Source organism: Ursus maritimus, unplaced genomic scaffold, assembly GCF_017311325.1.
Source record: "Ursus maritimus isolate PB19 unplaced genomic scaffold, ASM1731132v1 scaffold_15, whole genome shotgun sequence".
Taxonomy (NCBI): Eukaryota; Metazoa; Chordata; class Mammalia; order Carnivora; family Ursidae; genus Ursus; species Ursus maritimus.
In genome coordinates this window covers 14,057,410-14,085,186 of record NW_024423897.1, presented here as the reverse complement: position 1 = coordinate 14,085,186, position 27,777 = coordinate 14,057,410, and the positions used below count along the sequence as shown (strand labels likewise).

Here is a 27,777-nt window from a genome sequence, read left to right as displayed (position 1 = left end):
GAAGTGGCTTCTGGCCCTACAAAGACGGTGCTGTGTTGCCTCAGGCAGCGTTCCCATGCTCACTCTCACCTGGCCGCGGGGACCAGACCGCAGAGTCCGACTGTGCAGGTCTGCGGAAGCCACCAGACTGTGCCCCCCTCACACTGTGAGATGGCAAGGCTCCTCTTTTTGGGAGCTACATCTCTGACTTGCTCTCTCCTGTACCACCCTCCTCTTGCTCCATCTCTCGTGAAATAAACAGACCTCACAGGAGGGGACGGTAGCCTTCTGTGCCATGGGTGGGAGGCAGCTCCTGAAAGCCAAGTAGTTTTTTCCCTGCTCTAGCCTCAGGGGCATTTGCAGTTTTCCACCTCACACCAGAAACTTCTGAGGCCAACCACCACCAGTTATTACCTGGGGTCTGGCCCTTACTGGATGCTGATGCCCTTCCTTTGGTATATTTGGGACATTTAAATTTAAATATAACTTCCCGAAAGCATTAGGGAGAACGAAAAGAATAACAATCTGAACCCTTAGGGCTTTTCTCTTTTTAGTTCTTCAATACTTCATTTTTCTAGGTCTGGTGATAATTGTTTTCCATTCACAAACTCAGTTAATCATCATGACAAGCTTGGGAAACAGGTTATGTTACCTACCCACTTTATGGACATGGAAACTGAGGCAAGTTCATAGAGCTAGGAAATGGCAGAATGGGGATTCGAGTCCACAAAGTCTGGCCCCAGAAGCTATTCTGCCACTCAATATGCCTTTTCATACCAATTATTCCTTACTGTGGTTATAAACTAAGTTTACTTGTATCATTTTATTTGACTCTTCCTACTCCTGGGAAGTTAGAAGGGTGATTATCCTTTATCCTTCTCATGAAAAAGAGGAAGCCCAGAGAGGGTGAGAGATTTTTCTGAGGCCGCACACCTAATACATGGGAAATCCTAGGACTCGGGGACTCAGGCCACAGACAGCAGCCGTCATGCGGTTTCACACAAGGGTTCCCAGAATAGTGCCCCATTAACTTGCACTGAATCAGAGTCCTTTCCATTTGCAATTCTTTTGACTCTAACAAGAGAATGTCTGCCAGCTGACTTGGATGAACCAAATCCACCAGCCTCGGGCACAAGGGATGGCCTCTTTGCTGGGGCAGGTGGCAAGTTCTACCTGAACAGATGTCTGCAACGAATGCTCCTCTTTGCCAGGAGCTTGGGCCCTGCGCTGCCTGTCTCTGTCTGTGCTGTCGTGCATTTTAAAATAATTTGTGTTTAAAACCCGCTATTTATCTTGTATTGTTCTTTTTTTTTTTTTTTAAAGATTTGATTTATTCATTTGACAGAGAGAGACAGCCAGCGAGAGAGGGAACACAAGCAGGGGGAGTGGGAGAGGAAGAAGCAGGCTCCCAGTGGAGGAGCCTGATGTGGGACTCGATCCCAGAATGCTGGGATCACGTCCTGAGCCAAAGGCAGACACTTAACGACTGTGCCACCCAGGCGCCCCTATCTTGTATTGTTCTTATCCTTTCTCCTCTCATATTGCTCCTCGGGACATCGCATACAGGCCAGAGAAAATGTGGGTGGAGAGAAAGCACAGACGTCTGCCTTCCAAGACTACTTACGCCTTATTCCAGACCCGACTGGGCAAGAAGTGCCTTACCAAGCTGAGCTCTGTTCTGCACAACTGCAAAACATACCGGGGCTCAAGTGGAAAGACCTGGATTCAAGCCCTGGTATTGTCTGGTACCTATTGTACACCTTTGGGTCTATCTGGAAAGTCTTAGATCATCTGGAAAATGGGGATAACAGTCACGTCCCCATCTGGAAAATGGGGATCCTAACAGTCAGATAGAGGTGATGTTCCGTTAAGTACTCTAGAAACTGTGAAAGCGCTGAATGAGGGCATGTTTCTCATTGTTACCATCACTCTTTTTTGGTCTGTCTTTGCATTAAGACCAGTGGTCTGACGTGGGAGCAGAATTACAGCCAAATTCTCAGGCCAAGCTAAAGCTGAGGCGTACGAGTGACACTGCTGAGTAGAGCTCAGCCACCAGCCAACTGTGCGCCAGGTGCTGTGCTACGGGCTCTGCATGGGGTAAACTACTTAATTCGTAGAAAACACAAGTCCCACGATGTGGACCTTTTAATCTTTGTTTTACAGGTATGAAAACCAGGGACCAGAGAGGTTAATGAATTTCCTCAAGGTCACACAGCTTGTAAGTGATAAAACTTGATTTCAAACCCAGGTCTGTCAAACTCAAAAGTCCCTGTTCTTACCTGCAACACCGACCTCAGTGAAATCTTGCCTTTCCTGAATCAGAGTGTGGTCATGATTTTGATGTTATTTCACCAGAGGTTTTAAAAAAAAAATTAGTAAATTTAACCCTACAAGATAATTAACTGCCACTCTGGCCAAAAAAAAAAAAAAAAAAAAGAGAGAGAGAGAGAAAAAGAATAGGAAAATTTTCCTTCCCAAAGTTATTAGGTTTCCTTAGCATTTCTTTATGGTAAAAAGAAAGACACATCCTCAAGACCCGGACGCTTATCCGTTCGGCCATTTCCAGCAAAGATGTGTCTCGCTGCGGGGGGAAATAGTTAACAGCAGTGCAGGGGCATTATACGTACTTACATATAACCCTTAAACTTGTTGAGGTGGTTGTTGGGTTTCTCACACACGATGGTGTTGCAGAAGCCTTCGGGTTCAAACTGTACGTCCTGTGGGGGAGAGAACACCAGGCGGTCATTAAGTCAGAGGGATCTAGTTTTCATAGGATCCCTAGGGGAGAGCTCATCCCTGTTAGAACCATCGCAACCAAGGCAATCCCTGCTTTGTCACATCGTGATAGCTGTAAAATGTTAGAAGAGAAGTGAAATCCTCCTTAAGAAGGAGGGAGCAGATGCACTGAAAATGCTGGAAAGTTGGAGGCACGGCAGAGGGAGGCCCCTGCCCTGCCCACAGCTCTCCGGCGGGCCTGGGTTTGAGTTTCCAGACCAGCGCCACCCAACAGAACCTATAGCAACGAGGGAAGTGTTCTGAGTCTGCGTGTCCAGTATGGAAGCTCCTCAGTGCCCGTGGCTGTTGAAATGTGGAAGTACGACCGAGAAGCTGGTTTTTAAATTTTATTTAATTTTAATTAAATAGCTACATGTGGCAAGTGGCTCCCACGTTGGGCAGCACAGACATAATCAAAAAGAGATTATAAATCACACCACCTAGAGGTAACTAGAATTACTATTCTTGTGTATATAACACTTCTAGGGTTTAAAAAATAATATATATATACACAATTTTAAAAATATACAAACATATACATGTATGTATGTGCACACATACATTTATGTATTTCAAAAAATGAGATGGTGTTCATATAAATTGGAAATTTTTACATCTTAAATTTTTTATACATCTTTATTAACACCGACACAGAAACCTACTGTATGAATGCCATAGTCATTTCCCCATTTCACTACAGTATGTTTATATCGTCTCAATTTGTTTCTGTATTATGAACATGCTGTGGAAATTGTAGCTCATAAAACACAATAAACACCATGTATTTATTCATTTCTGCCAGATGCTGTGATGAGACTTCATATATATTATTTATTTTTAAGCTTACAATTAATCTATGAAGTAGAAATACCAATTATCCCCTCTTTAGGGATGGAAAAACCATGGCTCAGAAGGGTAGACAGGCTGCCCATGGCCCCCCCAGGACCGGAATTTGAATCCAAGTCTGACTGGAGGGCCCCTGTCCTTCACTTGCACGGCACACTGCCCCCCAGCGAACATTCCTGCAGCGAAGTACTTCAGGCCCATGCTTGCCTTTTTCTCCATGATTTCTCTTTCGCTGGGTATCTAGGTGGATAAAATCTTATAGTCCAATGGGGTAGGGGCACAACTGGAGGCGGGGAGAACTTGCTTTCTACTCACATGGGCTAATGTTCCTTCTACCTCTTGAGCCTCAGTTTCCCATCTGTAGAATGGGGCTAACTCCACCTTCCCTGTCCATCTCATTTGTGCCCCAGAAGACAGAACCCATGAGGACAGTTTTAGCAGATGTAACATGTCATGCAGAAGAAGGAAGGAGAGCTAAAGGGGGTGAGAGATGGTGTCCTGGGTAGAGCTTTTAGCATGGGGACTGAATTTATCGCTCAAAGTTTCAAGGTACAGCTGTTCAAAGGGGCAAATTGATTAGAAGAAATGATAGCATTTTCTGGCTTCGTATAAATATACTGTCCATTGGATCTGTGGGGGCGCCAACATAAATAAACTCTCCACTCACTTGAAACAAATTACCCATCCAGGAGTTTCTAAAAATATGGCCCTTTTCTCTCCAGGTATCGATTCTTTCAGGGACAAACACTTGCCGAGTCCTGAGATGATGACAAATCACGCTGTAATTTGTCAGCTGCTTTCACGCCCCTGATTAAGCCGTGTGCTTCACTCAGATCCATACCACTCAGCTCATTGCAGGCTTTCTAAACCCAAGCTCATTTCAGGTATGAGTGGCAGCGGGTCTCAGAGCTAATGATCCTGCCTCAGTGCGTCCCGAGTATCTGTTCAATCACACCTGGCAGACGCCGGCAATGTGAGGTTGGCCCCTCTTGTCCCTGTGCTGGGGCTTCCCAGGGACCTTCTTCCTCAAGTGTCCCTTGTTCTTGTTTTCTTCTGGGCACTGGCCTGGGGTCCTCTGTCCGTCTCCCTCTCTTCCTGGGGAGGTGACCTCACCCTTTCTAGCTACCTGTCCCCAGGGCTCCTTACTTCCCTCCCCAAAATGCGCTGGAAAGAGGGTCTTGCTATCTTCAAAGATAAACTCTCCGGATTGCTTGCTTTGAGGGACTTGCTGTAGCCACTCCAGGAGCTGCTAGGGAAGCCCAAGGACACGAGGGCATGGGGGGAATGCCACACCCTCTAAGGTCCTTATTTTAGCCTCGTTAGGGAGTTTCTGGTTCCCTTCTGATTCATAACAGCACAGATTTTCTTAGCTTGTGGACGAAGCCCACCTAACCAACATTTCTTTCTGACTCAGCCCTTTACCTAAAAAAACCCCACTAATAAGCAAAAAGGCCAGGGAGCCATCAGGGTCCTGGAAAAGAGAGCCCCTTCCCAGAGAGGAGTGAGTGTGTGTGTGTATGTGTGTGTGTATTTAAATTTTTTAAGCATTTAAGAGTTATTTTTGCCACCTCCTCTATGAAGCCCACCCAAATCCCCACAGACTGTTTCACCCCAGCCAATGAGAATTTGTCCTTTCTACATGCTTCCACACCACACTGCTTATGCCTCCATTAACACTTAGGAATCTGTGCTTCTTCTACCTGACTGCCGGCTTCCTGCAGGGCATCTCCCATAATACTTTGCGGCAACAGGCACACCCTCAAGATTTGTTGAGAGATTAGTCCCGGAGAGGGTGATGTGAGGAACGTTTATAATGAAAGGTGACGGATGAGGAGATGAAGGAAGACCTCTCTGTAAAGACTGCCCAAAGCAATTAGGAAAAGCCCCAGGGAACAAATCTTAACTTTGATTCATGGGAATAGGACTGCTTCTTGTAAGGAAATTCTTTGGCTCAACTTCAAAAAAAGTAGTAAAGAACTAGATCCCAACATTCCAATGTGGGCCAGACTAGTTTCTCATTCACTCATTCATTCATTCATTCATTCATTCATTCATTCATATATTCAAACATTTATTGAATACCCATAATATGCGAGCCATGGGGGAAGTGAGAGAGAATGGGAAAGAAGGGAGAGGTTTTTGACACATATCAATTATTGCAGTCATAAAACAACTCAAAGTTCCTAGTTTAGTCCAGGTACGTCAATGTCAGTATCTATGAAAGCAAAGGAAAGTGGGCCAAGTGCTAGTGTGTAATGACTCTCTGGGGTTAAGATATCCTCACTGACCTATGGCCCAGAACCAACAAGCTGCATCCTCGAGGGCCACCGGGAAGGCCAAGGTTTAGCAAACACACTGAAATATGTTCCAGTAACAAGAACGGGCCATTTCCCCTGCACTAGCCTCAACTTTTACTTTTCTAGGCCTATTTATCACTATTCTTCATAAATGAATTTCAAGTTGATTAATAAATATGATTACATAATTGTATGAATGATGTTTTAAAATTATTTGTAGTGGGCAGCTGTTTTCTGGCTACCCACCTTCCAATCTACTCCCTTTTCATTAACAACCTTCGACTTCCTTTTGGGAAATTACCTCTCCTCCGTGGTTTGTAATCTTGATGGGGCTCTGGGTCAAGATGCCCTGCCCACTAGACGCTCCCACTGTGGGACTTTGACTTGAGTGGAATGACTCAAGGAAGAAAAAACAAACGAGATCATTAAGTAATTGCTGCTCCCAATACTCGGCCACTGCACTGAGGCTTCCTGGTTCTTGTTTCTGAGCCTGGGTTTTCAGCTTTCCTTTGATTCTGTGAGCCACGCTGTGTGCTTCTTCCCCTCCACCCCACCTGCCCTGCATTTTTGTAAGGATGCTATTTTGCTTAAGTTAGCCAGAATCATTTCTGCTTCTTGCAAATAAAGAAGTCTAATCAAAACAGTGGCCTATTCAGTCCCATGGATATACCTTGGCCTTTAAAAAAATAATGATTTTTATTTATTTGGTAAAATTACAGTTCACGAAATGCTGTCCTTTATTGATCTGATTTTATTCAATCTTCCCAGCTCTCCTGTGAAGTGTTCAGGGCAAGTTAGCCCCATTTTATTGGGGAGAAAATTGAGTGTTTCTTATACTAAGCAGCTTGCCCAAGATTACACAGCTCATGAGCACCCAAGTTTGTCTGATTCTAAAGGTTATACGTGGTCTTTGCTTGGCATAAACATTTAATGCTATCTTCCCACAGAAAAAACCCTCTTGGCCTTTTTCATGCTTTCTTTGCAGGTTTTCTGTATTGATATCTCCCTTAAACTTTTATTGCCAAGCTCAAGTGTCGGACCTCTTAAGGACGCATGTGTCCACCACAGACGGTAGCAATCTCTCCTTCCTCGGGACAGACACTTCTTAATATCCATGGAACTTGATCTTATGCTTGTAATTGCCAATTACCAAGCTTTTCCATAAGCCAATTGGTAGATTAGACATTGCAACTTGCTATAAATCCCAAATGTAGCAAGATGCTATCCACAGACAGCATAAAAAGAAGTCTCACACACAGTTTTCTATTTCTTTCTTTTTCTAAAAAAAAAGATTTTACTTATTTATTTAAGAGAGAGCATGAAAAAGGGGGAGGGGCAGAGTGAGAGGAAGAAGTAGACTCTCACTGAGCAAGAAGCCTGATGAAGGGCTTGATCCAGGACCCTGGGATCATGACCTGAGCTGAAGGCAGACGCTTAACTGACTGAGCCACCCAGGCACCCCAGTTTTCTAATTTCTTTAGGAGTTCTTGAGATCAGTAAATTATATATCCAAATTCATAGTACCTTTTTGTTTTATTTTCTTAAATAATGGACACTGAAAGGACAATTGCTTTCAGGTCCAAGGGCTTGGGAGTGGTGAGGTTATCAAAGATTTTTTGATAGTCACAAAGGGTCTTAATGTTTTTTATTTATTTTTTTTAAAAGATTTTATTTATTTATTTGTCAGGGAAAGAGAGAGAGAGAACAAGCAGGGGGAGCAGCAGAGGTAGAGGGAGAAGCAGACTCCCCTGCTGAGCAGGGAGCCCAATGTGGGGCCCGATCGCAGGACCCTGGGATCATGACCTGGGCTGAAGACAGATGGTTAACTGACTGAGCCATCCAGGCACCCCACAAAGGGTCTTTAAATTAAAAAAAAAAAAAAAGGTACCTATAGTCTTAAGTTCTTAGAGGATGGAAGTATGTTTTAGATCACCTTGAAACCCCTCCATAGCCATTAGGAAATATTCAAGAAAGATTCTGTTAATTGAAGAGAGAGAGAAATCAGCTAAACTCTTTCCTTAAACACGGAATGCACTTATTTTTCACTTTGAGCCTGTGAAAAAGAAGATTTGAACAGGGGATTGCCAAGCTTCTCTGCAGCTCTCCGTTTGCACATGACCCTCAGGCTAGAGGGCTAGAAAAACCAGCCCATACCAGGGAGAGGAGAACTCGCTCATCAAGTAGGCGGAGCAAGGAGGTTTCAGGAGACACAGACCACACCCCCCCCAGGTGGCTACACAGGCGATATACTGAGTGCAACCTTAGGAGGACACTATTTAAAGTTTTTTTTTTTTTTTTCCAAAGCTTATTCATTTGGATAATGTTAGAATAAAATGTTCTTCATGCCCTGGCTGCTGAGCCAGGTGACTAAAGTTTCCTTCCTGGCATACAAATTAAACAACCCTCTGACTTCTGAGAATTCCATCTGAAAACTAATGACAGTTACCAGCATTCGATAACCTTTCAGCTCACGGTCAGTCGGAGTTCTTTTCAAGATAACCAGCAACAGAATGACTGGCAGTTACTTTCCTTTCGGACTCCGGGTGAGGAGATGGTCTGCATATGCAATCACCCTGGGTCTCCCTGCCTGCCCAAGAGATTCCCACTAGAGCACACAGATTGGGCTGCAGGGCTGTGGGCAGGAGAGTCTAAGGATTCCTTACAGTCTCGTGTGGACTTTATTCAAGGGGACAGATATTCTGATTCCTATTCAGGGCTAGGACTAAATTTAATCTTGAAATTGTGCTATGACATTTTCTAACCCCTAAGACAGGGGTTGGGCGTGCCAAGCAAATACTGGAAAAGGAATGACTTCTTCTGTCATTCTTAGAAGCAACCAATTACTAATTATTTGTGGGATTTTTGTTAATAATTGTCTTTGTGATTCACTGTTAGAATATATATCCTGTACGTCTCCTGTTTAAACCTGACCCCCCAGTGTACACCATGGCACCTGACACAGACGACATACTCAATCTGTGTTTGGTGAATGAATGAGTGACTGCACGATGCCTGAAATACGGACAGCTGCCCCCAAATGGACAGCGGTGTCTTCACAGACTGTTGTACAGACATTTTCTGAACACATTTTTCTAGCTGTGGATAACTGAGACAGAAGAAAATGACATGAGAGCCAATGTTTTATACTGCATGTTCTTGGCAAAAGAAGTCACAGAGAGGAGAGTATGCATTTCAACTTGAGAAACGTTTTATTCAGTTCTTCACAAAAGATAATGATCGTAATGTGTCACCCCTGATTAACAACAACAAAATGACCTAGCACAGTATCTGGCAATAAAAGAATGTCATCGGGTATTGTTTGGATAAGTGAATTTATTGAATGAATTACGGTGAGGTAGACACAATGGTTGAGTGACAAGAGTGGTCTATGCGAGCACAGAGGAAGGAGTGATTCACTCTGGGTATATTGCAGAGGGTGTTGTGTAGGCAGAGATAGGGCAGACAGAGAAGTTAGGTGTATATAGCCCTGATGCATTATATATATATATAATATACACACACACACAATAATATATAAATATATATAAATACATACATATTTAATATATTATATATAATATATAGTATATACATATATATGCTATATATTATATATGTATATATATATGTATATATAATATATGCTATATATGTATATACTATATATATGTATGTACTATATATTATATATATATACACACACACATACACATACATACACACACATATATATATATATAATGGACATTTATTGCTGAGCTGCTCAGAACTCTCCTGCTCCATAGGCCAATTTCTTTTAAATAATAATATATTTTATATATTTTTTAAATATTTTTTATATTTTTATATTTTTATATTATATTATAATTTTAATATAACGTATTATAACATTATTATAACATATTATAATTTTATTATATTATGTTAGCCACCACAGTACATCCCTGGTTTTTGATGTAAAGTTCCATGATTCATTAGTTCATAGGCCAATTTCAACCATAAAGTCGAAGTAGAAAATGCCAATCTCAGAATCCTTTCCCTCTGGCCAGAGTTAATTGGTCTAAGGGTGGGTGCACAATACCAGCTAGGCCAATCAGTCTCTGTCTTTGGGATGCCTTTCAATCTAGACATCAGGAAAGGTTCCCAATCCTTCTCTGGAGGTGAAGCTATGAGTATAGGTCTATTCGTGAGAGATGAAAGCCAAACACAGACAGAAACACAGACAAGAAATGAACATTGCACTGATGGATTCTAAATTTCTGGTTGACACTACCCTAAGGCCCAATTCACCTTATTTTCTTTCAGTAAATTCTCTTTCTGTCTAAGCTACTTTGAATCAGAGTTCAGTCACATACAGCGAAGAGTCTTGCCTAATCCTTATACTAGATTGGTATGGTTCTCCTTTGAGAGATCAAATATTTCCCACGCGGGCCTGAAATACCCCCAGTTATCCCTGGTGGTTATGACTATGAAGGCCACTATTCAAATGTAAATATGTTATCATGGTGTATGGAGATAGTGGGAAGGAGGAAAACCTGAAGACATCATCTATTAACACTTCGCATGATTCTATCTTTCACATAACCTAGTAGAGCTTCCTCATAAGGCCCTGAAGGGACAAAAACAGAAAAAGACTTTTTAATAGAAGTTTGCAAATAGTATTAAACACTGGGAAAGGGAGAGGATCTCCCATGTTTGTGTGTGTTTGTGTGTGCACACGCTCATGCCCTAGAACAACTCTGGAGGAGAGGGTCACCAAAAAGAGGTCAGAGGGCTACCAAAAATAAAAGTAAGTTTTTTGTAGGGTTATTTCCATCATGGTTTAATTATTACTATTGCAAATAATTATAACCAAAACTTGTATAGTTGCAGCATTTTCATATTTGTGAAAATTATATTTATTTGAGAAATATACATGTAAAGAGATCTCAGAGTCACTTTAACAATGGGAAAAATAATCTTGTACATCCGAATTGATTTCCAGTTTTGGTGTAACACTGCATTAGTGGGGTAATCTTTGACAAGATTTAATCTTCCTGAAATTGTTTCCCATCTTAAAAATGTTACTATTTCCTTCCTTTTCTACTTCCAAGGATTGCTGTGTCAAATATCAAAGGGGGCTGTGTAGTAAAGTAGGCTGTGTAGTACAGTTGCTAAGGACTTTGCCTAATGTGAGAGAAGGGTTCACATATTTCATATTGATGAGGTTGTGTAAAGACCTCTAATCCCGAATTTCAAGTATCAGCATAAATCTCGATGTATTTAATCTTTAAAAGGTCCTACTTGTGTCCATTTAAACGGCACAGAGATAATGATCAATCCAATAGCAATATGTACCTCCAATACATACTTATTGTGATTTTTTTTTTTAAAGATTTTATTTATTCATTCGACAGAGATAGAGACAGCCAGCGAGAGAGGGAACACAAGCAGGGGGAGTGGGAGAGGAAGAAGCAGGCTCCCAGCTGAGGAGCCTGATGTGGGGCTCGATCCCACAACGCCGGGATCACGCCCTGAGCCAAAGGCAGACGCTTAATCGCTGTGCCACCCAGGCGCCCCACTTATTGTGATTTCTAAACACTCTTTTCCATTGAAAGGGACTAGATCTATTGAAGACTATGGAGGTCATGAAAAAGAGCTCAGGAGCCAATATGAAGAAGGTCCCACTGGCTAAAAATGGGGCAATCAATAAAGATAACAACTGTACTGATTTGACACACATCAAATCTGTTTAAATCCATCAGTGCATATTGACACTAAAAAAGACAAACTCATTGGTCACCTTTGCAGGATGGTAGGGAACCAATTCATGCAACAGTGACATATACACTCCCAAACACAAACCTAACCTGAATCAGATTTAGGCACAAGCTCTAACTGGCAATTTATAGAAATATAATGAACAGGAACCATGTTTAATTGACACAACTGGGAGACAATGCAATCAGCAAATCCAGACTGTAGGAAATTTTACAGGACAAACAACCTGATTTATTCAGCAACAAAAACTAAATATACAAGAAAAACAAAGAAAGAAAGCTAAATAGGGAACCTTTAGAGTAAACGAGAGTTAAGAAATTTACCTAGGTCTTTAGACTTACTTGGATTCTTACACAAACTGGAAAATATTGAACACTGACTTCAAACCTGACATCAAGATATTAATGCTAATATTTTAGGAATGACAGTGGTATAATTGCATGTTTTAAAAATCCTATCCTTGAGAGATAGATATTAAAATATCTACAGGGGAAATGTTGCAACACTGACGTTTACTTCGAAATAATTTACAGAGTGAAGAGGGTGAGGCCATAGATAAAACAAGATTGGCTATGAGTTGATTATTGAAATTGGGTGATGGGCACATTAAAAATTCATCATACTATTCTCCCTACATTTGGATATACTTGAAAATTTCCATAATAAAACATTAAAATAATTCTGCCTGAGTTTAAATCCAAGCTGAGTCCACTGCTAGCAGGGGTACTTAACTGTTCTTGCCTCATTTGTCAAATGGGGATAATCAAAGTGCCTACCTCGCAGAATTATTTATGGAGAGTAGAAAGAGATAATAGGTATAAAACACTTAGGAGAGCTGCCCATGGCACACAGTATATGTTCAATCAACTTACCTATTGATATTACTTATTATATATCATGATGTACATTTTATATTGAAGGGATACTAAAAAATATGGTGTCTGCTCAATGTTTAAGCAGTGGTCAATAGGTAGAAAGGCTATCATTCTTAAGGGAAACTTGGAATAGCTTACCAGGGGCAGGTCTCATTACAAAATCCACCAGGAAAGGGGATTTTTCTCTGGTTCTCAGGGCAGGCAGGGCTGAGAGAACAGCTACCTTTTGCTTCTTTCTAGGTGTGTCATCCCTGAACTGGAAGGGTGATAAAGGACTCCCTATCCTCCTTCAAGTCTTTTGGCAAAGTGCTCTGCTGCCTAAATACGTTCAAGTCAGTGCCCACATTCACTGCAGAGGATCTGAGCTACAGTGGTTCTTCCTAACTGAGGAAATGGCTTAAAACACCAACCATTATGGAAGGCAAGTTAGTTAAAAGGGAGAGTCAGTTAAAAATCTTTAATTCGGGCAATAAACAGATAAACACAATTATTATATCAATCAGTGATGCCCTAGGCCAGTGCTTTCAAACTTCTGTGCATGGCAGTCACCTGGGGATCTTGTTAAACTGAAGATTCAGTTGAGTTCATGGCAGGGATGGAAATTCTGCATTTCTAACAAGCTCCCAATTGACACTGAAGAGGTTAGTCCACGTATTATACTTGCCATAGTAAGCACTTGGTTGGCACTAGGAAATGATCTGACACATAATAGGATTCAGTGATTTGGATAATAGTCAGGAATATGTTTTATCTGAAATATTAATTGGAAGAATTCATTTCTGATTCTTTGCTTTGGTATTTTCCCTCTACCAAAATAAATGGCACATCTTTTCAGGTATAAATGCCTACTACTCATCTTGGAAATCCTTTTAAGGAGAGATTTCGGGTATCAGAATGCCATCAAAGAGAAAATGGTACAATTTAATTTTCTAATAAAGTCCTCTGACCTGCTCAGCAGACCTTAGCATAAGCCTAATTTTGGATTCCTCCCCTTTCCTCAGCAATGGGATGTGGGAATAAATATTTCAAGAACAGATCAATAATTTTGTGAATTCAAAGATCACCCAGCATGATAAAAGTCTAAGTTGAAAAAAAAAGTTGGCCTCGTCCAAGTTGAACTCTAAGAAAAGGATTTTGAAAGCAACTCTTTGGCAATCTTGAGAATGATGTACCTTGTCACAGGAGAAAGATACTTTTGAGAAGCTCTTTTATGTTTATAATTTTACTTGTACCTAGACGGGAAAGGGGAGGATGCTTTGCCTAGGTCATTCTCTGTTACTGCTCAGCTACTGTGATCATGTGTGCTCCACAATCCAGGTTAATTCCCCCCCCCCCAATTTCCATAGGAATGCTAAAATTATTGTGCTGAAAGTAGTTCTGAAAACTCAGGGTTAAAGAAAGTTTAAAAGGTCTGTTGACTGCAGATCTTCTCAGAGACCTTACTATGTTGATGTACATTGGACCTTCCAAAAGCGGTCTACAGGGCATAGGTTTCCTAGTCAGATTTGACCATGAACCTTGTTTTCTAAGAACTATCTCTTGAGATAAGCATTTGGCACACTCCACCTGGAGAAATGCTGATGTAGGGAGCTGGGACAAAGTTTGTCTTATTGACTCTGAATTAACAGAATATACTAATCTCTCATCATCTGCAAAATGGTAGAAATGGGTGTGGTGTACAGATGGGGTGGAGAGTTTCTGGAAATCTCTGTTAGTAAAAGCCCTTTTGGCAAGGTGAAGGTCTTATAGTCACCAGGGGTTAGAGGGAAAACTAAGAAATGCCATTAATATTTCTTATTTAAGATATCAAATTTCCTAACAGACCGTATCTGTAGGTACGTATCTCAAAACCATATCTCAGAACCTTCCTTAAGACAACGGTAAAATTTGCTACTTCTATTTCTCAGAGTTTTCATCTATAAAATGAGGGTTGCACTATCCAGCTCGTAGGTGGTTGCAAGGACTAAAAGAGACAACGTATGCAAAAGCACTGGCACATGTAAGCAGCACAGAGATGGTAGTTTTGTTCTTATTATTAAAGTGTTTTTTGTAAGTGCTTGAGGTGACACCTTCCCTTTGTTGTACAGGTCTTCGCGAAGGTGGTAGGTGGTAGGTTCATGTCAAGATCACATGGGGGAACATTTAAAAAATATGCATGCTTGACCCCTACTCAGTCCTAGTGAGCCATAATTTAGTGATAATGGGGAAGAAGGCATGTATATTTTTAAAAGTTTCTTCCTGTGGTGATTATGGTACATCTTGAACGCCTGTCATAGATTTGGAGCAAATCCCTAAATTGTGATCCTATGTCTCCTGCAGTAGTCCTGGAGTATGTTCCTTGGAAGAAAAGGTTTCTATGGTTAAATGTTTAGAGATGCTACATACTAGTCCCTGTCCCCTCTCCTTGGGGCTTATCAAAGTACCTGAGACATCCGGCAGTACTATTTGAAATATTTGAAAATTTGTAACCTATTGTCTTCTGCTTTTTGATTTTGCAACATGTATTCTTCCTGCAACTCTCATCAATGTCTGTCCAACACATTTGAGAAACGCTACAGTAAAGAGTTAGAAAGGAATTCTACCTATATTCAGAGATCTTTTAGTGCTGACATAAGGGAGAAGTAAGGTAGCAAAGAACCGCCCAAATTCTGTCTTCTCAGGGAGCTGGCTAAGCCTACTGTTTAATTTTTTTATTTTAATTTAATTAATTATCTATTTACAAGATTTTTATTTATTTATTTGAGAGAGACAGAAAGAGAGCATGAGTGGGGAGAGGGAGAAGCAGACGCCCTGCTGAGCAGTGAGCCTGACAATGGGGCTCCATCCCAGGACCCTGAAATCATGACCTGAGCTGAAGGCAGATGCTTAACTGACTTAGCCACCCAGGTGCCCCTGGCTAAGCCTACTTTCATTCTTTCTACTGCATGCTACATATATGTGGGAAGAATATTGAAAATGATAAATGTGTGCTTTCATGTAAGCATCATGTAAGCATCTCTGGGTAAACTCTAGGTAGTAGTCAAAGGGCCAGGGAGATGAGCTACTATGAACCTTAGGAGCTGAGACTTTTGATGAACTTGCCTTTGAATCCTCCTTCCAACACTTTCTAGCTCAGTGACCTTGGACAAGTTACTTAACCTCTCTGTGCTTCTTTTCCTTATGTGTATAATGGGGATAATAATAGCCCTATCTTCCTGGGCATATGTAAGCATAAATGAGATAATCATGCAAAGCCCTCAGTAAGGATTTAGTAAAAGTGCATCATTATTATTATAACTATTATTATAGAAATGGAAAAACACACTTAAGCAAAGTAAGGGGGAGAATGAAAGAACAGAATAGAGAACACTAAAAACCTTGAAGCTCAAATAAATCTTCTTCCCTTTACAAATGAACATTTTTTTTTTTTTTTGCAAGTCATTATGCCAAGTACCCTGTGAGATTTCAGGGTTAGAGTTTGAGAGATGTTATTAAATTGGCTGGTCTACTGCACTGGAGTGTGAATGACCCTTTCATCTTGCTCTTCTTTCCAGTCAAATCCCAAACTATCTGACTAATTAACATACAAGAAACAGCTTGGGAGCTGTTGCTAAAGACAAGAAGAGAAGTGGCTGGTTGAAACTCAACCACACAGACACAGCATGGCTGCTGGAGAGAGAGTAAAGAGGACTCAGAACCCTGTTGAAGATGTTGGGGAGGGACTGCTGAGGGGGAGGCTTGTACGCATTGTAAGCAAATACAAGTTTCAATGCTCCCAGAGCTTTGTAAAAAAATGAAGTAGAATAGAAAGTCTCAGAGCGCTTTGCATATAGTCCGGCTGAGGTGGCAATTCTACGTCTCACACACACATCCACACACGTAGGTGTGGATATGTGTGTGTGCATGTGCATAGAGTGTATTTCTTATTGTGAATTATGGTTAAAGAAACTTAAAAGCCTCTGATCTAAAGGGCAGGCCACAGGGCCCTGAGCCAAGACATAGACTGCTGTGCGTCTAGAATGGCTTTGTGAACTTTCCCCTGATTCTACCCTGCTTTTTTATAAACTCTGGGGTAATTTGGTGAATGTGGTAAGGACAAGCAAAGGAGAGAAAACTCAGACACCACACACCAGTGCAGTGACTGACTCAGGGCAGCCTGGAGACCAATGGAAAGACTGAACCTGTGAAATAACAAGAAAAAACAGATGGCAGCAATATGGTCATGGTGGTTTCCATGCCCAGGATAAATACCACTGAGTTAGCAGTAACAGACCATTTATTGTGGGCCTACTATGCACCAAACCCTATATTTTTTTCCCTTTCTTTATCTCCTTTGAATCTAACAGCAGAACTAGGGGAGAACTACATAGGAGATGAGAGATCAGACTTCTGGGGACTGAATCAATCATACCAAAGAGATTTTTCGAGATCTGCTCATCAGGTGCTTGGAGAGAGGCAAAGTGAGGTATGACAAGTTGTCTTCTCTCAAGAAGTTTCAATCCAGATAACTCTAGCTCACGAGAATCTCTGAGGAGTGAAGCACTTGCCTTCTTTCTGCTAAAGCCTCTGACTTATCTAATTTCTCTCCTGCCAAAGGCTGGCAGAGTGAAGAAACTGATAGATTTTTATTCTTTTCCATGGACAGAAGAAGGTTCTAGATTGAAAATCAACCCTTTTAAGAGAATTTTAATTGAAAATTGGACTATCACACCCAGTTTCAATTTATCAACACATAATTGCCTCTGAACACCACTGACATTTACTGCCCGCTATTTGCTGGTCTCTCTTACTATGTGTCTGCTTTCATGCTAAATAATTCCTATACATGTCCTTTAGTCTTCAGAAGCACCCTAATAGAGAAGGTACTATTTTCGTACCCATTTTCCAGATAAGGGAATAAAGAGGTGAGAGAGTAGTAACTTGCCTGAGGTGAGAATACTAACAAATGGTGGGGTTGGAATTTGAGTTCAGTTCTGTCAACCTCCAGAGCCTGGACTCTTAACCACCAAACAGTAATGACTTCCCTATGATGTCCATGGTACCATACATGTAAGTGTGGGAGTTAACTAAACGTGCTGATGATCATTCCCTGCTTCTCAACGAGGGAAGATAAGATGTACACAAATGGAAAAATAGTTAACAATACCTTCCTGCGGCATATGCTGGAGTGAAAGTAGTACTGGAGACGATTCAGGGAGGGAGAGGTTGAGCGAGTGGAGTTGGGCAGGATGCACAGAGACTTCATAAGCACGGAAAAGTGGGTTAGTCCTAAGGGTAACTGAACAGATACTAGACTCCTTGGTTTAGAGCAGAGACCACACTTTCCTTAATAGAATGGGCCCCCATTTAGGAATTCTGAGGCTTTCAGCAAATCGTTTAACGTTCCTAAGCCTGTCTCCCCATCTGTGGTAAGGGGATAATGCCCATCAAGAGGCTTACTGGGAAGATTAAATATACCTAAGTGCTTGGCAAAAGGAGGCATCCCTTACTCTCTCCTCTAGCTACCAGATTAAGTTCAATTTTCCAGTAGAGTTGGCTTGCTTCTTCACCTTTGACCTCACCTTTGAAGATCTTAGAAAGAGACTTACCTGCTGTGAGAAGCCCTTCACGACACGTCTTTGTTTGAGGTTTGTCTCTCCATCCAGGTTGGCAGTTTCCAGGTGGCAGATCCCACTGGGGTCTGAGGAGAAGAGGAGGAGTATGTCGGCTGGGATGATCTCGTTGCATTTCATTTGGATGAAGTCTCCCACACGCACATCCTTCCAGCACTTCTGCACGTAGCTCCGCTCTTTTCTTGGGTGGGGAAACAACAGTGAGTTTGAAGGTTCTCTCAAAAATTAATAAACGAATGGAGGAAGGTCCCACCTGTGCCTAAATATCCCCCAAGCCACCCGTCACAAGATTGTCTGGTGTTCTACCTTGCCCCAAATGACCACCATCACAACTCTCTAGAAAATCTAACCATGGCCAGTAGACTCCCACTAGTAGAAGATCTGTTCTCATAATCATTTAGAGTTTTGATTGACTGTTGGCTGTAGACTAGACACTGTGCTCAGCCTTGCTTCCTAGCAGAGGAAAAAAAAATTAAAGGAGGTGACTACATGGTCATATTACTAGTACTCTTCATATACATCATCTTCCAGAATAGCCAGTTATCACTGTAGAAAGCAGAGTTGCAAGGACAGATTGTTTAGGAAAGATTGTTTCTGATTAGGACAGGAAAGTGGCAGTAGGAAAGTGAGGATATAAATCATGGCGTAGGAAGATCTGGGTTGGTGCTGAAACAGAAAACTCTGGGCAGTCAGGGAATTAGAAAGACAGCACCAGGAAGTTTGACAGGATGGGATCCATGGTGATCATGGAATCAGAGAGCTAAAGAAATCTCAGGAAATTATGAACTTTCTCTTCCCACCCAATTTATCAAGCTCAGATATAACAGTGGCCCCAATAATCACAAATGTAGCATTTCTACTGTGCCAAGCACCAGTGATAGTTAATATGAGTGGTAGTTAATTTGCATAATAGCACACTGGAATGGATATTGTTAGACCCAGTTCACAAATGAGGAAATTGAGGGTCCAAGAAAAAATTTCCCAAGGTCTTATAAAAACATCTGAAACCTGAGCCTAGGTCCAACTAGACACCCAACCCCACAGTTTTCACTGCCTGGAGATCCTATCTTCTCAAAAGTATTCCCCTCTCTCCTCAGGTCTCAGGTGGTATGGCAGCCTCAGCTTTTGCACCATCAGCAAAAGGACTCCCTACTACCCAAGGCAAGACATTCCATTCCAAGAAGCTCTCATCTTAGAAAGTTTTCCCTCTACTTAGCCAAATATTGAACTAGTTCTGCTCTCCTGGGAAATCTGATCTATTCCACCTTCTACCGTTTTGTGAATATTTAAAGGCATTCATCAGGTATTCCCAGAAGACTTTTGGACTTGCCAAGTCAAATTTCACTTTCCAAGTGCCCTTCATTACTCTTATATGACAGTTTCAAGACCTGTCCTAAAGGTGTGAGCTGTTTTGTCTAAGGCTGTATTTGGAAATGTTCCTCTTTAAATATGGGATTTGGAACCAAACCAATACTCTACACGTGGTCTTTTCAACTGAGCCCAGCTGGCTTGCAGCTGGATGTCTCTGAGTCCAGCCAGGCTCTCCTTTGCTGTTTTTCTCCACTGGTGCTGAGCCCCTCTGGGCATGTAAATGCTTCTCTTTCTTTTGGAATCTGGGCACCCCTGCCATGAAAAGACTACTCTTTCACAGAGAAAGAGATGTGACTGGAATTTCGCTTTTCTCTTTTGACTTCATAAAAGTCCCTGAGGAGGATAAGGGTTTGAGGTCTTCTTTCCTTCTTTGGTGTCCTCTGGAGAACCCCAAACAAGCCCTCCTAAGACTCCATTGCTCTTGGCATAAAGGATCCATGTGGAGGACTCCCCTAATCCCTAAAATGAGTGTGCTTTCATCTGGAAGGCCAACCAAGGGAAGGTCTGAGTCTATAACATAATTAGGAACGTTAGTATTGGGGAGCACCTTACCACGCTAAAGACCCACAGAATACTGTAGAAGTTCCTGTGGCTTCCAAAGCACAGCAAGGTAGCACTGGTATAATCACTCCATGGGCAATATTATCCAAATGACTAATGAGACCACTTTTGAGGATGTGGGGGGCAACACATCTGTAGCATTTTAGTAATAGTGCTTCTTTCCATGGAAAGACATTTGACAGGTTTCTAAACACTTTTTGATTCCATAAGCTTATTTTATCACTTATTTTTCCTGTAAAGAATAGGGACAGTACCCGCCATATTTTTTTCTCAGTGGCATTTCAGAAATATACTTGTTTGTTTATTGATGTATTTAGGGTGGCTACTCCTCCATCAGGAATGTGAATATTACTGTCAAATAATTCGTGGTCTTTCTGCTGATTCAGGGAAGGATTTGTTTTTTCTTCAGAGTAGCCCTGAGAGCACTTGTTAAATGTTCTAGTATAAGGCTACTTGAAAGAACTGGAATGGTGCATACTCTCCATGGGAGAAGGAATTCACAGGTCAATGAAAGACTGGCTTTCTCTATTGCTTTTGTTGTTGTTGTTCTTTTTGAGTGGGTGCTTAAAACAAAACAAGAAATTCCTAAATGTTACAGCAAAATTGCTCCAAGGAATAAAGGATTATCTCTCAATTTGTCTGTATTCTTCTCCACCTCATGGCTTTGACTTCTGGGTCCTATCAGATAATGCCTTTGGGGATGGTGAGTATCAGCTGATTGCTATAATCTCAGCATTCTGCCTGGTATATGAGATTGAGTTTAGTGAAAATGTCTTTGACTCTGAGCAATATTCTGATTGCCATCACTTCCAGAGCACACTGGTTCAGATTTGCAAATGCTAGTTGGGACTGCTGCATACATAGGCATATCAGAGGTAAGGCTAACAAGCCTTCATCTGTGAACACTGAATCTCATTCTTCCCCCTTCTTTTTTTTCATTTCTAAATAAAAAGATTTTATTTATTTATTTGACAGAGAGAGAGAGAGAGAGAGCGAGCGCACAAGCAGGAACAGCAGCAGCAGCAGCAGCGAGAGAGAGGGAGAAGCAGGCTCTCCAATGAGCAAGGAGCCCAATGTGGGGCTTGGTCCCAGGACCCTGGGATCATGACCTGAGCTGAAGGCAGATGCTTAACCAACTGAGCCACCCAGGTTCCCCTCATTCTTCCTCCTTCTAATAAAGGACTCCACTGCTTATTATGGGATCTGGGTTATCAAGGTGATGGAAGATGGAGGGTTATGGAGATGAGCTTATGGTATATACATTTTTATAAGCAGTCACTCTGTGAACTGGGCTGGAGTGTTGTCAATTCCCATTGGGATAATAGGTATAATGAGGTCAGGGAGCCACCCAAGATGCTGTAAGTCAGACCAGTCTCTGATTTCGATTATTCCTTAGATCCCAGGGAAGTCACTGCCTTACTAGTAACAATCACTTCTGTCTTTCCTTTAGGTTAATCCTCTCTTCCTTAGGATGATGTGTGGCAGTAAAGAAACATTCTCAGTCCCTGTTGTAGGCATACCCTCCCTTAAGAAAGAGACTGCCTATCTTTTTGAGTGTGCACCTCAAACAGAGGCACATATGCCTTGAGGCACACATCCTATTACGTGTGTCTAGGATAATGAAGTTGCAGAATCAAAATGATTTCTGGATGTTAGTTTAAAAAAAGTGTGTGTGTGTGTGTGTGTGTGTAGGGATATAGTTTAGTAATATAGCTGGTACACAATTTGATGAATTATATTGATATTAACCCAAATACAGCTATGTTATAGAATCAGAGTAAAATTTTAAAGGAACTTTTGAGGATAAAAAATGAGACATCAGGGTAAAAAAATGAGACATGTCATTCTTTCACTTGGCCACTTTGTGCTGGTCTCAGTCTGGGGTCCATTTTGTCTCCCCAACAGTCAGGAGTATGAGTATGTCTGTAGAAAAGGCAAGGATGCACAGCCCGAGGGTTCCAGCCAGAGGAAGTGATGAGTGGCTGAACCCAGTTGATGCGGAAAAGCAGCGTGCCCCTGCATTGAGTGACACCCAGATGTGGCCAGCAGCTGGCTGGGTGCCGCCTGAGGAAGTCATTTGGAACAGCTGCCTCAGGTGGACGAGTCCATACGCTCTTGATCACCTCCCTGCTCAGTGAGTCACACCTGGGAACCGACTGCTATTTTAGTTTCATGTGATGTTCACTGCTGTTTAAAAATAAGACAAATCAACATGGCTTGGGACGAAGACTCCATCTGGCAGATTCTGCTTCGAGGAGAAATTAAGTGGTGCCATGCTAAATGGCTTTCTGAGAGGAGATGGGACTTATTAAGAGGGAAATAAACAGCAAGAGAGGTTTGTAACCAACTGGATGCCATGGGGAAGCAGGTGAAAGGAGGGAAATGGGGGAGGAGAGGATGCTTAAGGCTCCATTTCTCAAGTGTGTGGGTTTTACAAAAAGAGTTTCAAGGAACTAGAGTAGAGAGATTTTATCAGAAAGTTTAGTTGTCTGTGGGACTTCCTACTCAAAACAAGATGATGAGCTGACCTCAGCTGCCCTTCCAGAAGCTTGAATGCCAGACATAGAATGGTCAGCATTACTACCCCAGGGTGAAAGAGGAATGCTGGGGAGAATGAGTGTAGTGTAGGGTTTAAGAGTGGGTTTGAACTCCAGCCTCACAGCTTATTACCCATGTGACCCTGGGCAAGTTATTTAACTTCTTGGAGCCTTTGTTTTTCAGTTGACAGTAATATGTGCACTCCTCTCAGAGGGTGTTGAAAGGATTGGTGACATGACCCTCAAAAGGGACTGAGCTCAGGGCTTTGGACTTAGTAGGCACTCAATAAATACAAGCTTCTTTGACGACAACGACGGTGACGACGATGAGGACAATGACGACAACAATTACTAATATCATAGTGAGTGCTAACCCCTTGTTCTGCCAGCCCCAGCACTCTCTCTTTCATGCAATTAGGACACCCATTTTATGCCCATGATTGCATTTTATGGCTTTGTCCCAGCTACACAATATACAAACACAGGAGACTCTAAAAATTGAATCCTTTTCCCCAGTTCAGAAAAGAGGGACTCAATCCAGCTGACTGAAGACTTAGGACTCTGGCTACTGACACAAACTCCCAGAAAAGTATATCCTTAAAATCAGTGCCGCCCAGCAAGTTCTTTTGCAGATGTTGATAGACTGACTCTAAAGTTGATATAAAGATGCAAAAGACCCAGAAAAGCCAACACAATATTAAAGGAGAACAAAATTGGAGGACTATTACTATCTGACTTCAAGACTTCAAGCTACAGTAATCAAGACAGCGCGGTATTGGTGAAAGAACAGATAAACAGATCAATGGAACAGAACAGAGAACTCAGAAATAGACATATGTAATCAACTGATCTTTGACAAAGGACCAAAGACAATACAATGGAACAAAGATAGTCTTTTCAACAAATGGTGCTAGAACTGGAAGTCCAGAGACTAACAAATGAATTTAGACACAGACCTTACACCCTTCCCCCAAATTAACTCAAAATGGATCATAGACCTAAATGCAAAACATAAAACCATAAGACTTTTAGAAGTTAATATAGGAGAAAATCCAGATGACCTTGTGTATGGTGGTAACTTTTTAGATACAACACCAAAGGCACTACCCATGAAAGAAGTAATTGATAAGCTGGACTTCATTAAAGTTAAAAACTTCTGCTCTATAAAAGGAAATGTCAAGAGAATGAGAACATAACCACAGACTAGGAGAAAATATGTGTCTTAAAAAGACACATCTGATAAAGGACTGTAATCCAAAATATACAAATAACTTAAAACTCAACAATAAGAAAATAAACAACCCATTTTAAAAATGGGCAAAAGAGCTGAACAGACACCTCACCAAAGATTATATACAGTTGGCAAATAAGCATATGAAAAGATACTTTGGATCGTATGTTACCAGAGAAATGCAACTTAAAACAATGAGAAACCACTACACACTTATTAGAACAGCCAAAATCCAGAACTCTGACAACACTGAATGCTGGCAAGGATGTGGAGCAACAAGGACCCCTATTCACTGCTGGTGGGAATGTGAAGTGGTACAGCTGCTTTGGAAGAAAGTTCAAAAGTTTCTTACAAAACGAAACATACTTTTAACACGTGATCCAGCAATCATGCTTCTTGGTATTTACTCAAAGAAGTTAAAAATTTATGTCCATACAAAAACCTGCACCGGGATGTTTATAGCAGCTTTATTCATAACTGCCCAAATTTGGAAGCAAGCAAGATGACCTTCAGTAGGTGAATGGACAAACTGTGGTATATCCAAACAATGAAAATATTAATCAGCACTAAAAAGAAATGAGGTATCAAGCTATAAAAAGACAGAGAGGACCCTTAAATGCATATGACTAAGTGAAAGAAGCCAATATGAAAAGGCTACATATTGTTTGATTCCAACTATGTGACATTCTGAAAAGGCAAAACTATGGAGACATAAAAAGATCAGGGGTTGCCAGGGGTTGGAAGGGGGTGGGGTGGAGAAAGATGTAAAGGCAGAGCACAGAGGATTTTTAAGGCAGTGAAACGATTCTATAGGACACTATAATGACGGATACGTGTTGCTATACAATTGCCCAAATGCACAGAATATATAACACCAAGAGTGAGCTGTAATGTAAACTATGGACTTTGGGTGGTTATGATGTATTGTGACAAATGTATCACTCTGATGGGGGGGTGTTGATAATGAGGAAGGCTATGCCTGAGTGGGGACTAGGGATATATGGGAAATCTCTCTACCGTTCCCTTAATTTTGCTGTGAACCAACCTAAGACTGCTCTAATAAAAAATAAAGTCTTAATTCAAAAAAACCCCAACAAATCTGGGCTAAAGGGATTTCCAATTCTACTCCTATTATTCAGGTAAGGAAACTGAGGCTAGGTGTGACCTGGGCAAGGTACATAGTAACGAAGTTTGCACTGGAAACTCTAGCTTTCCATGGTGCCAAGGAAGAGAACCAAGGGCTCTGTGGCTGGCTCAGGAATACTTGTAATGCCCAATTGTTTTGCCGGTGGTGTGTTGAGGTAGAGGCAGTACCAGAGAGTGGTTAAAAGCTTTGGAGTCAGGTGAGGCTGATTTGAAACCTGGAACTATCTCTTGCATGTGGTGTTGCCCCGAACCCACTGCTTAACTGTCTGACCCTCAATTTATTCATCTATCAAATAGGACAACAAAAATATATCCTATAGGTTATAGTGAGAGCTAACTAAAATAAATGAGAAGTGTTTAATGACTGCACAGCAAATGGCATTTACTGATGCTATTATTATCATTGTAGTTATTATTAGCTTGGAGCAAACAGGGTCACTGCTGTGGAGACAGTAGACTAGAGACAGTGTTAATTGTCTATTTTTATGATCTCAAATGAATGGGATTTTTTTCTTTTTCTTTTTTTTTTCCCCTGGGGGAGGAAACTGGCAAGAGGGTATAGAAGATTTGAAAAGGGACAAAGGGGAAAAGGGTTGTGTGGCTTCTGTCCCTGACCTGGCTCCAGGAAATGGCACAGAAGCTAAAGCAGTTCCATTAAAGACAGCCTGAGCCTGGGTCATGAGTGCCCCCAGCCTGGCTATTCCTTGCCCTCTGTATCCACCTGTCAGCTACAGACCACAGTGAGAGGGCTTCAGGCTTACAGGACAAAGAAAAGTACCAGAAGGGGACAGTGGAGGCCAGAGTAGTAAGATACCTTGATTTCTGGCTTGGCTGGAAATACTGGGGGACACAGTGATATTCCCTGTATCTAAGGATGCTTAAGCATATCTGGGGAGGCTTGAAATTAGGGTGGGAGGACATGTCCCAAATCAGCAGTTTGGGGTTAAGTGTCACTGGGGTATATGTATTAATGTGACCTCACCCAGAGGCCAATGAGGCCTAACATAACCATTCGCATTTGTTACTAAAGTCCTTCTTTATAGTGAGAGTCCCATCTTTGTACTGAAGCTCCAAGGGGTAGTCTACTCCTTGACCTCTTTGTGCATGTGACTGTCACACACAGAAGGCAGAAATGAGCACGGAATGGCACAAAGCAGTGACGGCCATGGAAACACCATGCTTAAAAGGGACAAGAGACTCACAGGTGCAATCCATCAAGGTCACATTCACAGCTTATGGAGAAGCAGCCTGGGGGAATTAACAGCATGACATGTCACCCCAAATGCTCTCCCTTGAGCCTCTGCAGATCCAAATGCTACCTTTCACTTTCACTGCTGGGCACTGAGCATCAGTGGTGCACCTCTCTTTGCCCCATTTCCTGACATATTCCTATTTCCTAACTATTTGATGTATCTTTTACTTTCAACAATGTGATAAGCTTGTGGAGAGCTAGGATGACCCCTGAGCCTTATATTTCTGTTCCTACATAGGGTCTGGTGGGGAGGTCTAGCATATGGGGAAGTGTTTGGTTAATATTTAGTAATTGATTCTGTGTAAATTTGTCTCGAACATGAGGCAGCAGAAGGGAAGTTTTCCTAAACTTTAGCCATTTTAACCTCCAATCTATCTCTTTTTGTTATGGACTCACTAAGGGAGACTCCTGATAATATACAATACAACACAACACAATATGCTTATCTATCTTTGGCCCAGCACTTAAACTACATTACTATTTAGCTGCCTAATAATGAAACAACTTTTATTATTACCTTTATCTCCATTTCATAGATGAGAAAGCTGGCCCAGAAAGGTTATCTAACTGGCGTAAGGTGACACAGGTGTGTCTACCAGGACATATAAATGACAGTGATGGGAGCATCACGGCTTGATGTGGTCTCTTGGTTCTGTTTGGGAGTGAGGTATGAAGCAGATGAAGCCTCAGAAGCCTCAGAAGCTGGCGACCTAAACAACTGGAACCGGGTTGAAATAGGAGCCTCACCTTTTAGAATTGTGAGCTCCTTAGCAGAGGCTATAAATCCTCACCTGCCAAAGTATAAATTGTGCCTGTTGACATGAGGACAGAGCTTCAGGGACACCTGGGTTCTTGTTTTATGACTCTTCCATCCATTGAGTTTTGGAGAAGACCTAATGCATTCTACCCTGAAATGACAAGTTGAATTGGCCCAAATAGTTTATGGCCTTCTGCGAGCTCAGGGGAGGCAGTGCGAATAGGGTGGGAGCTTGTAAAATTGACGCTTCAGAGCAGAGCCTAGTTTGCTGATGCCAAATGCAGAGCAAAGATGTGTGGGATGAACGCAATGGGCTGCTGATGCATAAACTCCAGCCAGGGGTGCTTTTCATGTCACGCTTCAGATGACACTAGATGTTTCTCTGTTGTCTGCATTTTTCAGATTCTTCCCTCAGGCCCATTTTGTTCTGTTCAAGAGCTTGGAGTTCAAGTTCTTTAGCCAAAGAGTTTGTCTTCTCTCATGTAGTTTCAAATGCCAGCCAATGGCATTTCTTCCTTAAACCTCTTGGGTCAAGGTCATGGTAACTCCTGGCTATCAGGATTATAGAACTCTGCAGCAATATTTTAGCTAACATTTTCCGAATGCTACTGAATGTCAGGCACTATGCTAAGCATTTTACGTACATTCTCTCACTTAGTACCCACAGCAATCTGGGGAGATAGTTTTACAGTAAAGGTGTGTTTATGGGTCTTGATGTTAGAATAACCCTGGCAAAGCTTGAATTCTGTCTTATCAACTATCTCATCTCCTTTGGGTTTCCCAAAGAGCTGTTATTTAG

The 27,777-nt window shown here is 41.7% G+C and overlaps 1 protein-coding gene across 1 annotated transcript in view; it reads right to left on the bottom strand.

Annotated features, from left to right (window-relative positions):
• ATP10B (ATPase phospholipid transporting 10B (putative)) overlaps positions 1 to 27,777 on the bottom strand; it is a 113,979-nt gene that overhangs the window by 76,915 nt on the left and 9,287 nt on the right. The window contains exons 3-4 of the mRNA XM_008692415.1: positions 18,100 to 18,304; positions 2,611 to 2,696 (exon numbers count right to left, since the gene is read on the bottom strand). Of these exons, the coding sequence (XP_008690637.1) occupies positions 2,611 to 2,696; positions 18,100 to 18,304 (291 nt within the window). The remainder of the gene's footprint in view (positions 1 to 2,610; positions 2,697 to 18,099; positions 18,305 to 27,777) is intronic.